The following is a 17,084-nucleotide window of genomic DNA, read 5'->3' on the forward strand; positions in this document are numbered from 1 at the left end:
CTAAAAAAAAAAATAGTGCTGGAGAAATTAATGAGACTGAAAGTGGATAAATCCCCAGGGCCTGATAATCTACATCCCAGGGCACTAAAGGAGGTGGCCATGGAAATAGAGGATGCATTGGTTGTCATCTTCCAAAATTCTACAGATTCTGGAACAGTCCCAGCAGATTGGAGGGTGGCAAATGTAACCCCACAATTTAAAAAAAAAGAGGGAGGGAGAAAACAGCAAATTACAGACCTGTTAGCCTAACATCAATGGTAGGGAAAATACTAGATTCTATTATAAAGGATGTGGTAACAGGACACTTAGAAAGTATCAACAGGATAGACAAAGTCAACATGAATTTATGAAAGGAAAACCATGTTTGGCAAACCTATAGCGTTTTTTAAGGACATAACTGGTAGAATAGATGAGAACACCAGTGGATGTGGTCTATTTTGATTTTCAGAAAGCTTTTGATAAAGTCCCATATAAAAGAGATCAGTGTGCAAAATTAAAGCATATGGGATTGGGGGTAACATATTGGTATGGATTGAGAATTGGTTAGTAGACAGGAAACAGAAAGTAGGGATAAATGGGTCTTTTCCAAAGTGGCAGACAGTGACTAGTGGGGTGCCACAGGGATCAGTGCTTGGGCCCCAGCTATTCACAATACATACCTATGATCTGGATGAGGGAGCCAAATGTAATATTTCAAAGTTTGCTGACAACACAAAATTAGGTGGAAATGTGAGTGGTGAGGAGGGTGTTAAGAGGCTTCAAGGTGATTTAGACAAATTGAGTTAGTGGGCAAATACATGGCAGATGCAGTATAATGTGGATAAGTGTGAAGTTATCCACTTTGGTCAGAAAAACAGAATGGCAGGGTATTATTTAAACAGTGATAGATTGGGAAATGTTGGTGTACAAAGGGACCTGGGTGTCCTTATACAATTACTGAAAGCAAGCATGCAGGTGCAGCAAGCAGTTAGGAAGGCAAATGGTATGTTGGTCTTCATTGCAAGAGTATCTGAGCACTGGAGCAAGGATGTCTTGCTGCAGCTGTACAGGGCCTTGTTGAGAGCACACCTGGAGTATTGTGTGAAGATTTGGTTTCCTTACCTACCATAGAGAGAGTGCAGTGAGGGCTCACCAGACTGATTCCTGGAATGGAAAGATTGTTGTACGAGGTGATTGGGTCGACTGGGACAGCTTTCACTGGCGTTAAGAATGAGAGGGGATTTCATTGAGATGTATAAAGTTCTGACACGGCTGGACAGACTGGATGCAGGGATGATGTTTCCTCTGGCTGGGGAAGGGTCTAGAACAAGGGGTCACAGTCTCAGCATACAGGCCATTTAGGACTGAGAGGAGGAGAAATTTCTTTACTCAGAGGGTGGTGAACCTGTGGAATTCTCTACCACAGAAAGTTGCGGAGGCCAAGTCACTGAAGGGAATAGATAGATTTCTAGACACTAAAGGTGTCAAGGGTTATGGGGAGAGAGTGAGACTATGGTGTTGAGATACAGGATTAGCCATGATCATATTAAATGGCAGAGCAGGCTCGAGGGGCTCAATAGCCTACTCCTATTTTCTATGTTTCAACTGCCCTTTCATGTGACCATAAAAGATCCCATGGCAATTTTCAAGCAGGGTACTGCTGGTGGTTTCCTAACCAACATTATCCCTCTACCTGCATTACAGATTATCTGGACAATTATCACATTGCTATTTGTGGGCTCCTGCTATGCACAAATTGGCTGCCACATTTTCCTGTACTGCAACAGTGACTACACTTGTAAAAAAGTACTTCACTGACCATAAAGAGTTCACAAAAGGCACATTATAAACACAAGTCTTTCTTTCGTAGACTGATGAAAAATGGGTACATGGCAGAACTGGACAACACAGGACAAGGCTCAGTCACGATGTCTTCTATTGTCAAATAACCAGCTGATAGTCACGATCAAGATTCACATGAAGTAGGGCAACTTGGGTAAGTGATTGGTACCTAGCCAGCACTCCAGCATTAGACAGCAAGAGAAAAAAACAACAGATTTCAAAATGAATGTTCCAAGGCCAAGACCTTGGGTGAAACAATCTTATGTTGCAGTTATGTGCAATGAAGAACTTTAAATGCATTTGAATGGTAGCCCACACATCACTGCATGGTCTCCTGTGACCCTCCCGCTGTCCTAAAAACCAGGTACCAAACTCCCCAAATGGGTCCTCATCCCACCTCTGCACATGCGCTTTTAGGGGGGTGTGTGTCAGAGATACGCATGCGCAGCGGAGAGACGAAGAAGCGCGCCTGCGCAGTATCGACAACGCGGCCCCCGTGGATGTGTCTGCGCACGCGCCAACATGGCAGGGCCGGCAAACAACCGTTTTCAACCCTACGCTCCCGCCGCTGCGCACAACGCTCCGAGCCCCGCGGCCAAAATAAACTCTGCACCCGCTTCCAAAGCGCCATCCGCTACACGCGATGCCACTCAGCGCCGGCTCCTCACTCACCTCATAATGCTTCATCTCGGCTGCCCACGGTTCCCTTCTCCGTCCAACGAACTCTGGACCGCGATCACCTCACGTGACATAAATAGGCGGGGCCGGCGGCCGCTAATAACCAATCACCGCACGAGAATTGGGATCCTGGTTCGACCAATCCCGGGGAAGTGCCCTGATTTTTTCCCCCCCCCCCCCCTCTCCAGCCAGTGCAAGCCCATCAACCGGAGGACCAATCGGAACCGAGAAGGTCGGGAGGCTGGCCTGCCAGATCAGCCAATGAGGATGGCCCTGAACCTGAGAGTGGGCGGGGCTTGCAGGCTATGGTGTTCAAGGCTCGGAAAGGACAATGGGCAAAGGGGAGGGGAATAAAATGCTGGGAAAACTCAGTCGGTCTGACAGTATCTGTGGAGAGAGAGAGAGAGAGAGAGAGAAGCGGAGTTAACATATCGAGTTCGCACAATTCTTCAGAGGGGAGGGAAAGATGGTTTGAAGGTGAAGAATCCATTTGTACTCACTGCAGGTGAAGGGACAAGTGAGTGGAGGGGGGTTTCTCATGGAGAAAAGGACTTGGATTGTTCAGGGGTAACTCCGGAGAAGCAGGAGGACTTGGTTGAGGACAACAAAACACAGCAAACCTTAACATGATCAAACCAAAGGTGGTGTCAGAAGACACTAGACCATCTGATGTACTTGAGTTTCCCAGCCCCGGGGCTAATAGTGACCAGTGGAGGAAGGACAGGGTTGACTGATTTGGTGGTAACCAACTGAAGGCAGAAGACGTTGACCAGTAGCAAAGGTAGGGTTGTCAACCCTCCTGGGACTGGCCTGGAGTCTCCAGTAATTGAAGATCAATCTCCAGGACCCTGCTGTGTGCAACCCTGGAGAAAAACCATTGGGATATTTGAAAATATTGGGGTTTTTTTTGTCATTTTCTTTGAATATATCTCTTTACCAGATATTAAAAAATATTGAAATTGGAGGGAATAAAGATTGTTTGGCTGACGGTCAAGCATCATCCAATTGGATAATGAGTATTCTGCTTTCTAACTGGCGTAGGAAGGCAAAGGTTGGATGTGTTGACCGACTAATGACTGGAGTGTCAGGTAAGTCATGATCAAACCTCCAGGAATACATTTAATCACAGTTAGCAACCCTAAGTAAAGGTGCCATGCCTGCAGAGAGCCAGAGGAGAGGAGATTGAGACTTTGACAAAAACAGAATTACCTGGAAAAACTCAGCAGGTCTGGCAGCATCGGTGGAGAAGAAATCAGTTAACGTTTCGAGCCTTCACGACCCTTCGGCAGAACTGAAGCATAGTTAGGAGAAAGGAGAAATATAAGCTGGTTTAAGGTGGGGGGGCGGGGGGAGAGAGAAGTTGAGGGTGTGGTGATTGTGGAGATAAGCAGTGATAGGAGCAGATAATCAAAAGAAGACACAGACAAAAGGATCAAAGAGGTGTTGAAGGTGGTGATATTTGTCTAAGAAAAGTGCTAATTAAGAATGGAAGACAGGACACTCAAAGTACAGCTCTAGTGGGGGTGGGGTGGAAAGACTAACAAGGTTTTAGTTTTAGATTTAAAAATAATGGAAATAGGTGGGGAAAGAAGAATCTATATAAATTATTGAAAAAAAAGGGGAGGGGGGAGAAACAGGGTGGGGATGCGGGGAGGGGGAGTTTAAGATCTAAAGTTGTTGAATTCAATATTCAGCCCAGAAGGCTGTAAAGTGCCTAGTCGGAAGATGAGGTGCTGTTCCTCCAGTTTGCGTTGGGCTTCACTGGAACAATGCAGCAAGCCAAGGACAGACATGTGGGCAAGAGAACAGGGTGGAGTGTTAAAATGGCAAGCGACAGGGAGGTTTGGGTCTTTCTTGCGGACAGACCGCAGGTGTTCCGCAAAACGGTCGCCCAGTTTGCGTTTGGTCTCTCCAATGTAGAGGAGACCGCATTGGGAGCAACGAATGCAGTAGACTAAGTTAGGGGAAATGCAAGTGAAATGCTGCTTCACTTGAAAGGAGTGTTTGGGCCCTTGGACGGTGAGGAGAGAGGAAGTGAAGGGGCAGGTGTTGCATCTTCTGCATGGGCATGGGGAGGTGCCATAGGTGGGGGTTGAGGAGTAGGGGGTGATGGAGGAGTGGACCAGGGTGTCCCGGAGGGAACGATCCCTACGGAATGCCGTCAGGGGGGGTGAAGGGAAGATGTGTTTGGTGGTGGCATCATGCTGGAGTTGGCGGAAATGGCGGAGGATGATCCTTTGAATGCGGAGGCTGGTGGGGTGATAAGTGAGGACAAGGGGGACCCTATCATGTTTCTGGGAAGGAGGAGAAGGCGTGAGGGAGGATGCGCGGGATATGGGCCGGACACGGTTGAGGGCCCTGTCAACGACCGTGGATGGAAAACCTCGGTTAAGGAAGAAGGAGGACATGTCAGAGGAGCTGTTTTTGAAGGTAGCGTCATCAGAACAGATGCGACTGAGGCGAAGGAACTGAGAGAATGGGATGGAGTCTTTACAGGAAGCGGGGTGTGAGGAGCTGTAGTCGAGGTAGCTGTGGGAGTCGGTAGGCTTGTAATGGATATTGGTGGACAGTCTATCATCAGAAATTGAGACAGAGAGGTCAAGGAAGGGAAGAGAAGTGTCAGAGATGGACCATGTGAAAATGATGGAGGGGTGGAGATTGGAAGCAAAATTAATAAATTTTTCCAGGTCCCGACGAGAGCATGAAGCAGCACCGAAGTAATCATCGATGTACCGGAGAAAGAGTTGTGGGAGGGGGCCGGAGTAGGACTGGAACAAAGAATGTTCCACATACCCCATAAAGAGACAGGCTTTGAGATTGAATTAGCGAGGGAAGAATTTTTTCCATCCCTAGAAATAATAGTGTGTCCTGGGAATATGAATGCTCAGAAAAATGAGTAAATGGTCTAGTCGGTGATTGAGACCTTGAAATCAATTGACACTCATAGTCACACAGTAGTGCCATGTTTCATTTTTAGTTGTAATATCAGGGCATCAGCTTGGCTCCTTTTATAGCAGCTTTGCTTCGTAATGAGAAAGTTGTGGGTTCCATTTCCAAACCAGGACTTGAGCACGTCATCTAGACTGACACTGGAGTGCAGTGCTAAACAGAGTTGCAATGCTTGAGATGCCATCATTTAGATGAGCTATTATGCTGAGGTGCTGACTACCTGTTTAGGTGGGTGTAAAGGAGTCCATGGCATTATTCAAGGGAAAAAGGGAGTTCTCCCTCTCCCTGCCCGACATTTATCCCTCAACCGCCAAAGCAGATTAAGTAGCCATTTATCTTGAGAGCGTGTCCAGTATCTGTACAAAGTACCGTAGCATGAATCTGTACTCCAAGGAGAGGAGAAAATTTGATGAGAATGCATTTAAGGGGACGCTTGATAAGTATGAGGGAGAAGGGAATAGAGGGTTATGCTGAGAGTTGGGTGCGGAAGGGGGCTCCTAGACATCTGACCAGAGCAAAACACTTCCCATTTCTTTACCAATTGCATGTATCGTCACCAGTTTGGATTTTCAAAGCTCTACTTTCCAGTCCAATGTCCACAGCATTCCTTGTGTGGTCCTGATTCACAGTGATAACTCATCATTCACTTGTCATCTACGCATTCTGATTCATAGTTAAACGACAATGTTACTCATCACTTTCAATACTAACCCAACCGCTGTCCCAGCACAAATCCAGAGCATGACATTGCTGCTCATTCAGAAACCTTATTAACAACAGCTGTTGGAGAGACTATAAATTCACATTACAGCTACTGTTTTTAAATTGAACCATGTGTTCAAATTCCTGTTCACTTTGCTGTTTCAAATTACTATTACTGCCTTGGACTCCAGTCTGTTCTTATGGACTTCATCAAAGGCTCCAATCCCTTTCTCCAAGCCTTTGTCGAAAGGTTTGACTGTATAAGGCACAGGATTCAGACCTCAGTACTTAGTCACAATCCAATATATTAACCTCATGCCACTTTCATATCCCATTTCCCAGCTGAATTCACTGGCAATAAATTCTCCTCTGATCCAATTCAGAGTTCATTCTACTTTTTCTATTTCTCACTATTTCAGATATATTTCAGCAGAGTCATCCGCACTCTTGAGGTGGATGTAAAAGATCCCATGGCACTATTTGGAGAAGAGTAGGGGAGTTCTTCTCCAGTGTCCTGGCCAGCATTTCTTTTTTCAACCATCTGAAAGCAGATTATTTGATCATCATCTCATTGCTGTTTGTGGGATTTTGCTGAGCGCTAATTGGCTGCTGCTTTTTTCCAGCATTACAATGGTGACTGCATTCTGGAAGTGTGCAGTCATCGGCTGTGCATCCTGAAGTCACAAAAGACACCACATAAATGAAAGCACTTTCTTAACTGTCCAGTTCCAAACAAATTCAAATTATAGATACCAGTTTGGATTAATGCCTATATCCGCTTCACTTATCCAAACCTTTCAATCCATTATCCATTCCAGTTGGGAAATCCTGTGCACCAAAGATTTAATCCACCATTCATTTTTCTGATCTAACGTAAACTTCTGGTTTCCCATTCGTAGTTAAACTATAATTGGTTATAGCAGCTTTGCTTATTAACCCGGCCCCATCAGTTGTCAGCTGTGGCCCAGTTGGTAGCACCCACACCTCGGAGTCAGAAGGTCATGCACTCAAGTCCTACTAATGGGAGTTAAGCATAAAGTCTGGGTTATCATTTCAGTGCAGCACTGAGAGAGTGCTGCACTGTTGGAAGTGCTGTCTTTTGGATGAGATGTTAAGCCTGGACCCCATCGGCCCTCTCAAGTGCACGTAAAAGATCTCATGGCAATGTTCAAAGGAGGACAGGGGAGGCATCTCCATTGCTTTGGCCAATATTTATTTCTCAAGCAACTAAAAAAACTTGTCTGGTCATGATCTCATTACTGTTTGTGGGATCTTGGTGTGCACAAATTGGCTGCAACCTTTCCCAACTTTACAATAGTATCTACACTTCAAAATTACTTCACGGGCTATAAAGTGCCTTCGGATGTCCTGAGGTTGTAAAGGTATAATGTAAGTACAAATTCCTTCCTTCAATTGAAACTCCATCAATAGCAACTTATCATTCTAATGGCTTTCCCATTTCAAATGATCTTTGTTCATGTTCTCATTGCTAGTTCAGTTAGCTTTCTACTTTACATTGTACTCAAAAATTAGAATCAGTCACATGAGAGGGAAAAGAATGAGGATATGTCGATGTGGTTAGATGAAGAGGCTCATGCAGAGGTTAAGTGCCAGCATAGACTTGTTGGGCTGAATGGCTTGTTTCTGTGGTGTAGATTCTTTGTTATGCTACGTAAATGACAAAAGGGGACGGTAAATGGGCCGGAGGAGTAAATGGCAACAGCAGGACCATTACTAGCACTGGTTGTTGGAGAAATTGGAGCAACGTTTATGTTCTGAAGTTGTTGAACTCAACGTTAGGGCCAAAGGCAGTAAAATTCCCAGCTGAAATATAAAATGACCCTTGAGCTTACGTTGAGCTTCACTGGAACAGTGCAGGAGGCCGAGGACAGAGAGGTCACGTGGAACAGAGAATTAAAGTGGCTTAGTTAAAGATTCATGGTAATCCTGACTGGGCAAATCTGATTTAGTGACAGAGGCTGCTGTGGAGATGGTTGTTCGCCATGGCCGACCTGTTCAACGGAATTACCTTGATCGTGAACAACAGGGACCAAGACCAACTGGACACCCCAAAGGAGCTGGAGAACAAGCTGCGCAACAAGTTGGTGCTGCTCTACTTTGGCTCCAGGGAGTGCCCAAAATGCCAGGAGTTCGCCCCTGTGCTGCAGGAGTTCTCCAACCGGCTGATGGACGAGTTTTATGTGGAACGGGCAGCTCAGCTGGTGTGCGTGTATGTCTCCCAGGATCAAACTGAGGAGAAGGAGCAGCAATGCCTCAAGAGGCTGCACAGGAAGTGGCTTTACCTACCTTTTCGGGACAAGTACAAAAGGTAAATGTGTTGCTGCACTGAAACAGGGAAAGTTAAAATCATAGGATAAAAGCAAAAAACAGCGGATGCTGGAAATCCAAAACAAACATAAAAATACCTGGAAAAACTCAGCAGGTCTGGCAGCATCTGCGGAGAGGAATACAGTTAACGTTTCGAGTCCGGATGACTCTTCAACAGAACTAAGCAAAAATAGAAAAGAGGTGAAATATAAGCTGGTTTAAGGGTGGTGGGACAGGTAGGGCTGGATAGAGGGCCAGTGATAGGTGGAGACAGCCAAAAGATGTCATAGACAAAAGGACAAAGAGGTGTTGAAGGTGGTGATATTAGCTAAGGAATGTGCTAATTAAGGGTAGAAAGCAGGACGAGCAAGGTACAGATAGCCCTCGTGGGGTGGGGTGGGGTGAAGGGAAGGGATCAAAATAGGCTAAAAGGTAGAGATTAAACAATGGATGGAAATACATTTAAAAATAATGGAAATAGGTGGGAAAAGAAAAATCTATATAAATTATTGGGAAAAAAAGGGGGGAGATCGGAAAGGGGGTGAGGATGGAGGAGAGTGTTCATGATCTAAAATTGTTGAACTCAATATTCAGTCCAGAAGGCTGTAAAGTGCCTAGTCGGAAGATTCAGGTGCTGGTCCTCCAGTTTGCGTTGAGCTTCACTGGAACAATGCAGCAGGCCAAGGATGGACATGTGGGCATGAGAGCAGGGTGGAGTGTTGAAATGGCAAGCAACAGGGAGGTCTGGGTCATGCTTGCGGACAGACCGAAGGTTTTCTGCAAAGCAGTCACCCAGTCTGCGTTTGGTCTCTCCAATGTAGAGGAAACCGCATTGGGAGCAACAAATGCAGTAGACTAAATTGAGAGAAGTGTAAGTGAAATGCTGCTTCACTTGAAAGGAGTGTTTGGGCCCTTGGACGGTGAGGAGAGGGGAAGTAAAGGGGCAGGTGTTGCACCTTCTGCGATTGCATGGGAAGGTGCCATGGGAGGGGGTTGAGGTGTACGGGGTGATGGAGAAGTGGACCAGGGTGTCCCAGAGGGAACGATCCCTGTGGAATGCCGCCGGGGGGGGGGTGAAGGGAAGATGCGTTTGGTGGTGGCATCATGCTGGAGTTGGCGGAAATGGCAGAGGATGATCCTTTGAATGCGGAGGCTGGTGGGGTGATAAGTGAGGACAAGGGGGACCCTATTATGGCTCTGAGAGGGAGAGGAAGGTGTGAGGGCGGATGCGTGGGAGATGGACCGGACACGGTTGAGGGCCCTGTCAACCACCGTGGGTGGAAAACCTCGGTTAAGGAAGAAGGAAGACATGTCTGAGGAGCTGTTTTTGAAAGTGGCATCATCAGAACAGATGCGACGGAGGTGAAGGAACTGAGAGAATGGGACGGAGTCCTTACAGGAAGCGGGGTGTGAGGAGCTGTAGTCGAGGTAGCTGTGGGAGTTGGTAGGCTTGTAATGAATATTGGTGGACAGTCTATCACCAGAAACTGAGACAGAGAGGTCAAGGAAGGGAAGGGAAGTGTCAGAGATGGACCATGTGAAAATGATGGAGGGGTGGAAAATGGAAGCAAAAGTAATAAATTTTTCCAGGTCCAGACGAGAGCATGAAGCAGCACCGAAGCAATCATCGATGTACCAGAGAAAGAGTTGTGGGAGGGGGCCGGAGTAGGACTGGAACAAGGAATATTCCACATACCCCATAAAGAGACAGGCATAACTGGGGCCCATGCTGGTACCCATAGCCACACCTTTTATTTGGAGGAAGTGAGAGGAGTTTAAGGAGAAATTGTTCAGTGTGAGAACAAGTTCAGCCAGACGGAGGAGAGTAGTGGTGGATGGGGATTTTCCGGGCCTTTGTTCGAGGAAGAAGCGAAGAGCCATCAGACCATCCTGGTGGGGGATGGAGGTGTAGAGGGATTGGATGTCCAATTGGTGAAGAGGAGGCGGTTGGGGCCAGCTAACTGGAAATTGTTGATATGATGTAGGGTGTTAGAGGAATCACGGATATAGGTGGGAAGGGACTGGACAAGGGGAGAGAGAATGGAGTCAAGATAGCAAGAAATGAGTCCCATGGGCCAGGAACAGGCTGACACGATCAGTCTGCTGGGACAGTCCTGTTTGTGGATTTTGGGTAGGAGGTAGAAGCTGAGGTTGGGAGACTATGAGGCTGGAAGCTATGGAAGGAAGATCTCCAGAGGAGATGAGGTCAGTAACAGTCCTGGAAACAATGGCTTGATGTTCAGTGGTGGGGTCATGGTCCAGGGGGAGGTAGGAGGAAGTGTCTGCGAGTTGACGCTCAGCCTCTGCGAGGTAGGATCACCTGTCCCACACCCCCCCCCCCCCCCCAACCTTTAAACCAGCTTATATTTCACCTCTTTTCTATTTTTACTTAGTTCTGTTGAAGAGTCATACGGACTCGAAACATTAGCTGTGTTCCTCTCCGCAAATGCTGCCAGACCTGCTGAGTTTTTCCAGGTATTTTTACGTTTGTTAAGGTTAAAATAATGCTATGTAAATGACATAAGAAGTGAGGGTGCGGGGCAAAGGTGGGAGTATAGGGTGAGTAAAGAAACAAAATATGAGTCCAATGGAAATGTAAATAGTTACAGCAGTTACTAACAAGAATTCCATGAGATTTTGAAGAGTTAGACAAACATAAGCTGGTGCTGCCTGTACCCTAATTTGCACCTAGTTGTGTTCACCTATGATCCCTGTGCTTGCTGACATACATTGGCTTCCAGTCCAGCAACATAATAGGAGCAGGAGTAGGCCATTCGGCCCCTCGAGCCTGCTCCACCATTCAATAGGATCATGGCTGGTCTGATTGTGGCCTTAACTCCAATTACCTGCTTGTCCCCCCGTATCCCTTTACTCCGTTGTAGATCAAAAATCTAACTCAGTCTTGAATATATTCAATGGCCCAGCCTCCACTTTCCTCTGGGGTAGAGAATTCCGAAGATTAACAATCCTCTAAGAAAAGAAATTCCTCCTCATCTCTGTCTTAAATGGGAGATGCCTTCATTTGAAACCGCGTCCCCATGTTCTAGATTCCCACTCAAAGGGGAACATTGTCTCAGCAGCTATCCTGTCAAGCCCCCCTCAGAATCGGATATGCTTCAATAAGATCACCTCTCATTCTTCTAACTCCAATGAGTATAGGCTTATGCTGCACAATTTTAAAAAAATCTTACGCTGGTTTTCAAACCCTTCCATGGTCTCGCCTCTACCTGTCTCCGTAACCTCCTTCTACAACACTGTGATCTTTGTGCTCCTCTGATTCTGGCCTTTTTGCGCATCCCAGATTTCAATTGCCCCACCCTTGGTGGCCGTGCATGGAGCTGTCTGGGCCCTAAGCTCTGGAGTTTCCTCCCTAAGCCATTCTGCCTCTATGAGACGTTACTTACAACCTATGTCTTTGTCCGAACATTTATTCATCTGTCTAGATATCTCCTTATGTGGCTCAGTGTCAAATCTGGCCCGTGAACCTTGGACTCTTTTTCAATGTGAAAGGTGCTATAGTAGTGCAAGTTGTTGTTGTATTTGTATTTCAATCCTTTCATGGATCATTCTACGTCCATTTTCTTTCCTGGGTCTCGGTGGGTTTTATGAAGTATAGATTTGGTAATCGGCAGGCTTGTGCCATTGACTCATCTGCAGCTAGATGCAGGAGGGAATGTTACCACCCCCAACCCAACTTCAGTTCCGGGTGTATGTAGTCTTAAGTCCTGGGCAGAGAATCTTGCTTCCTATGAGGGGAAGAAGCTAGAACAGATGGGCATGGAGTTAATCACATTAATACCAACACACCCACTATAAATGATGGGGACTGTAATCCCAATCACTGTATAGGAGATAAAAATTCCATTCTGCAAAGAATGGTTAGAATATAGAAATCTCTACCACAAACTATTGTTAAAACAGATTTCCAAAGCAATTTTAAATAGGAACTAAACAGAAATATTAAAGAGCACGGGGATCACGAGAGTGGGATTATAAGGAGAACTCATTTGAGGTCAGGCTATATGATGTGATCTCTGTCCCAGTCAGGAACCGGTTCAGCTCCCTGTTGAAGGTATAGAGAGTCAGCACTCACCACGCCAGCCAGCAGTGTATCTACATACTTAACCGCGATAATAAAAGAAAACATAATCTTCTCAAACTTACTGGCAATGTCAAAACAGGAAGAGATGTAGGAACGGAAAGCACAGTGAAAGGTTTATCCAATTTGGCAAACGGCAAATTAAATTTACACTGAGAAAGTGAAAAACTGCAAAAATGTTTTAAAATATGAGTGACTGTGGACAGAAGCGATGTTTACCCTGCAGGAGCCAGGCGACATGAGCAATAGGATGTTCAAACATGGTCACCACTCTCATCAAACATTTAGGCAGATAATACAGAAAAATTAAAAGGAAACAGGAATAATCCCAATTATAAAGGGAATGAACTATAAAGGGAGATTTGATATCAAATATTATACTTTCCTCAACCTTGTTTCTGGTTTTTAAAATTATTAAATGTTATAAGTAAACGGAAAACATTATTGCAAATTAAAGAACACGGGAAGAGAGGCTATCACTTTAAATTATTATAAATTTAATTATCCTAATATAAGGACTCCATCCATTGTTTCATCTCCGCCTTTTAGCCTATTTCGATCCCTTCCTCCCACCCCACCCCCACTAGGGCTATCTGTCACTTGCTCGTCCTGCTTTCTATCCTTAATGTCACCATTAGCACATTCCTCAGCTAATATCACCACTGTCAACACCCCTTTGTCCTTTTGTCTGTGACATCTTCAGCAATCTCTTCTTTGCCTCCACCTATCACTGGCCCTCTATCCAGCTCTACCTGTCCCACCCCCCCAACCAACTTATATTTCACCTCATTTCTATATTTCCTCAGTTCTGATGAAGAGTCATACGGACTCGAAACGTTAACTGTATTCTTCTCCGCAGATGCTGTCAGACCTGCTGAGTTTTTCCAGCTATTTTTATTTTTGTATAAGAAAGAAGGTCTTTATTCAAAGAATGAGAAATAGCGTCATAGAGTTTTACAGCACAGAAAGAGGCCCTTTGGCCCATTGCGTCCACTGGTCATCAAGCCCCTATCTACTGTAATCCCAACACATTTTCCAACACTTGGCCCGTAGCCCTGTATGCTATAGCGTTTCAAGCATTCATCTAAATACTTCTTAAATGTTGTGAGGGTTCCCGCCTCTACCACCCTTTCAGGCAGTGAGTTCCAGATACCCCCCACCCCCTGGCTGAAAAAATGTTTCCTCAAATCCCCTCTAAACCACCTGTCCCTTACCTTAAATCTATGCCCCCTGGTTGTTGACCTCTCTACTAAGGGGAAAAGTTTATCTACCCTATCTATGCCCCTCATAACTTTGTACACCTCAATCAGGTCCCCCCTCAGCCTTCTCTTCTCTAAGGAAAACAACCCCAGTCTATCTAGTCTCTCTTCATAGCTGAAACACTCCAGCCCTGGCAACATCCTGGTGAATCTCCTCTGCACCCTCTCTAGTGCAATCACATCCTTCCTAAAGTGTGGCGACCAGAACTGATCACAGTACTCCAGATGTGGCCTAACACTTTATACAGCTCCATCATAACCTCCCTGCTCTTGTATTCAGTGCCTTGACTAACAAAGGCAAGTATCCCAAATGCCTTCATAACTGCCTTATCTCCCTGTCCTGATGCCTTCAAGGATCTATGGATGGGCACATCAAGGTCCCTCTGATCCTCTGTACTTCCTAGGGTACATCGATGCTTGGGATGACCTTGATGTTGTACTTCTTTTGTAACTCTCTGGAAAATAAAATATAAACGTTTATTAAAGTCCATGTTACTTTTTCAAATCGGCTGTTTAAAGGAATGAACTAGCATTTCTATAATGCCTTTCACCATTTTGACATTCCAGAACTATTCATAGCTAATGAAATACCTAGGGTCCTACCATTCATTGTGTATACCCTTGCCTTGTTAGTCCTCCCAAAACGCATCACCTCACACTTTTCGAGATTAAATTCCATTTGCCACTGTTCTGCCCATCTGACCAGCCCATCTATATCGTTCTGTAGTCTAAAGCTTTCCTCCTCGCTATGGAATAAACTGTAGCACGTAACGAGTGAGAGGACAAAATTGTTCAAAATAGCTGAATGTTAAGGTGGGAGAGAGTTCAGATTTACAAAGGATGGAATCAATTGCTTTCTCACCCAGCTTTTTCTAGTGCCTCTATCTCCCATTGACTAGCTGTGCCGTCTAACTATCATGCTAATGCAGTGGTATTTATTTAGAAAGAACAAACATGGGTTTAAATAACTCCTTTCAAGTGCCCAGGATATCACAAAGCACTTCACAATCAAAGACTTACTTTTGAAAGACATTCACTATTGTAATGTTGGAAGTGTGGCAGTCAATTTTGTTGAGGGATGAATATTGGTCAGGACACAGAAAAATCCTCCTGTTCTTCTTCAAATAATGCTTTGGGATCTTCTACATTCAGCGAGAGGGCACATGTGATCTTGCTGTGCTCAAATGGGCTTCTGTGTTTGCCTACCGAACCACAGTGACTGCAGCTCAAAATATTTCATTAGCTATGAATAGTTCTGGAATGTCATAACATGGTGAAAGGCATTATAGAAATGCTAGTTCATTCCTTTAATCAGCCGATTTGAAGAAGTAACATGGACTTTAATAAGTGTTTATATTTTATTTTCCAGAGAGTTACAAAAGAAGTACAACATCAAGGTCATCCCAAGCATCGTTGTTCTCAAACCCAATGGAGATCTTATCACCAGAAATGGAGCGGCAGAGATCTCAACAATGGGAGTGGATTGTTTCAAGAACTGGTGGGAAGCATCAGAGGTCATTGACAGGAATTTTCTCCTGGCAGAAGACTTAGAGGACTGGACCTGGAAGAGTCTGACAGACCCCTTAAGGCAGCTTAAGTACAAGATTAAGACTGAGAAGGAGAAAGCCCATGACATGGAGTGAGCAGCATTTCATGTTACAGCTTGAGCTTCTGCCCAACACTTTCCACGTTCCAGAATTGTATCCTGTCTCCACAATGAATCCCCCCAGAATCTTTTATTCCCTCCTGGTATGTGCTAGCAAAGCCCAGCTCCAAACTGCAGTAAATCGTGGACTGGAGAATAGGTGAATTCCTTCCATAATCTCCAGTAACCTCAGAAAGGGGGAAAAAGACACACCTCCAGACTATTGCACACAGGCTAAACTACCCAGCTAGATTTATTTACAAATAAAACTATATATCAATGCAAGGAAACAGTACAATACTTAAACAATAGAATTGGAATCAGTCCATTAGGCTTATATATAGCCCTATCCTTGCAATCTCTTCCCAACAAATATGTGGAAAACAGACCCTGATGGTAACTTCTGTGAGATGCCCCTCCTAGCCACTGGCACAATTAGTGATAAGGTGAATAAGGAACTAATGAAAAGTATAGGGACCCTGGAATATAAGCATTTCTTTAATGTAGAAGCATAGCAGTTGAGAATGATTGTTTGCTTCAGTTCGCCACCAAGGTAATAATTGTGTTTTACCCTGTAACAATTGATCCCAATTTTAAATCACACTTTATAATGAATGGGATTCCTACTCACAGCAATTGTGGAATGCAGTCTTTGGCATCTAGTAGACACTTGTCACTTATCCCAATTTATCCATTTGTGCGCATTACCACTTAAAGACTAACCATTAAAGGAAATCTTTTAGTTGGCTCACTGTGTGATGAACAGTTCATTTTGGCCCTGACTCTTAAAATAAGGCATAATACAAAGAGAAATTTCTGTTCCTATCATAGGTAACTTGTATCTGATTTAACTTTTTCTGTTAGTTTTTATTTTCATTTATGCCTACACACTGAAGGAGAGAAGGTTGCAGGATCACTCAAAACCTGAGGGTCAAATGGCTGAAATCAAGAAAATATACTGCCACCCTCCCCTGGGTTACCGACCCTCCAGGATTGGCCTGGAGTCTCCAGGAATTGAAGATCAATCTGTGTGCAACCCTGGAAAAAAAATCATCAGGACGTGAAAAAAGATTGATTATTTTTGTCATTTTCTCTGAACATTCCTCTTTACCTTATATAAAATATATTGAAAATGGTGGGGGGGTGGGTGGGTGTGGGGAAGAGAGGCTGTTTGGTTGATAGTCAAGCATCAGGCAATTGGATAATGAGTCATTTTGCTTTCCAATTGGTGTAAGGCGGCAGTGCGTCACAAGGATGAATGTGTTGGCCAACTAATGGCTGGAGGATGGGGGCAAGTCATGTGATGAGACCTCCAGGAACATATTTAATCACAGTTGGCAACCCCCCCCCACCAGAGTCTGGGTGTGGCAAAAACATGAAAAAAAACCCAGGAACAATAGTGAAAAATAGTCTGGGAAATTCCTCTCCAACGTTCAAGGAATCAAAACCAGTCCAGGGGATCAAGTGTTAACCGTCAATACTCTCCAGTCTGCATTCACTTCTTCTACCTCATCAGTTCCAGATGTCTCACCCTCCAGTGCTCATCCTGTAGCACTCAGTTCCCTGTCCACCCATTGGCTGAAACTCTTGATTGTGGTGGTGG

General features: G+C 44.9%; 2 protein-coding genes across 4 annotated transcripts in view; one reads left to right on the plus strand and one right to left on the minus strand.

Moving 5' to 3' along the window:
- tecrb (trans-2,3-enoyl-CoA reductase b) overlaps window positions 1-2,601 on the minus strand; it is a 63,271-nt gene extending 60,670 nt beyond the window's left edge. Inside the window, exon 1 of the mRNA XM_078531169.1 lies at window positions 2,494-2,601. Within this exon, the coding sequence (XP_078387295.1) occupies window positions 2,494-2,508 (15 nt within the window). The 5' untranslated portion in view covers window positions 2,509-2,601. The remainder of the gene's footprint in view (window positions 1-2,493) is intronic.
- Window positions 1,869-16,228, plus strand: nxnl1 (nucleoredoxin like 1). 3 transcript variants are annotated; one of them, XM_078531171.1, is made up of 3 exons: window positions 1,869-1,975; window positions 8,121-8,479; window positions 15,206-16,228. In XM_078531171.1, the coding sequence occupies exons 2-3, from the start codon at window positions 8,154-8,156 to the stop codon at window positions 15,477-15,479; spliced, it is 600 nt and encodes a 199-aa protein (XP_078387297.1). In that variant the 5' UTR covers window positions 1,869-1,975; window positions 8,121-8,153; the 3' UTR covers window positions 15,480-16,228. The 3 variants fall into 3 exon arrangements, with proteins under 3 accessions (XP_078387297.1, XP_078387299.1, XP_078387298.1); XM_078531173.1 differs by lacking the exon at window positions 1,869-1,975 and adding an exon at window positions 3,419-3,591 and having other exon boundaries at window positions 8,127-8,479; XM_078531172.1 differs by lacking the exon at window positions 1,869-1,975 and adding an exon at window positions 3,419-3,587.
- Window positions 16,229-17,084: the final 856 nt, after the last annotated feature.

Source organism: Cetorhinus maximus, chromosome 28, assembly GCF_964194155.1.
Source record: "Cetorhinus maximus chromosome 28, sCetMax3.hap1.1, whole genome shotgun sequence".
In the NCBI taxonomy this organism is placed as follows: Eukaryota; Metazoa; Chordata; class Chondrichthyes; order Lamniformes; family Cetorhinidae; genus Cetorhinus; species Cetorhinus maximus.

Coding starts and splice junctions, on each gene's coding strand:
- nxnl1 (XM_078531171.1), top strand. CDS start 8,154: ATGGCCGACCTGTTCAACGGAATTACCTTGATCGTGAACAACAGGGAC. Junction 8,480..15,205: donor TTTCGGGACAAGTACAAAAG/GTAAATGTGTTG, acceptor TTTATTTTCCAG/AGAGTTACAAAAGAAGTACA.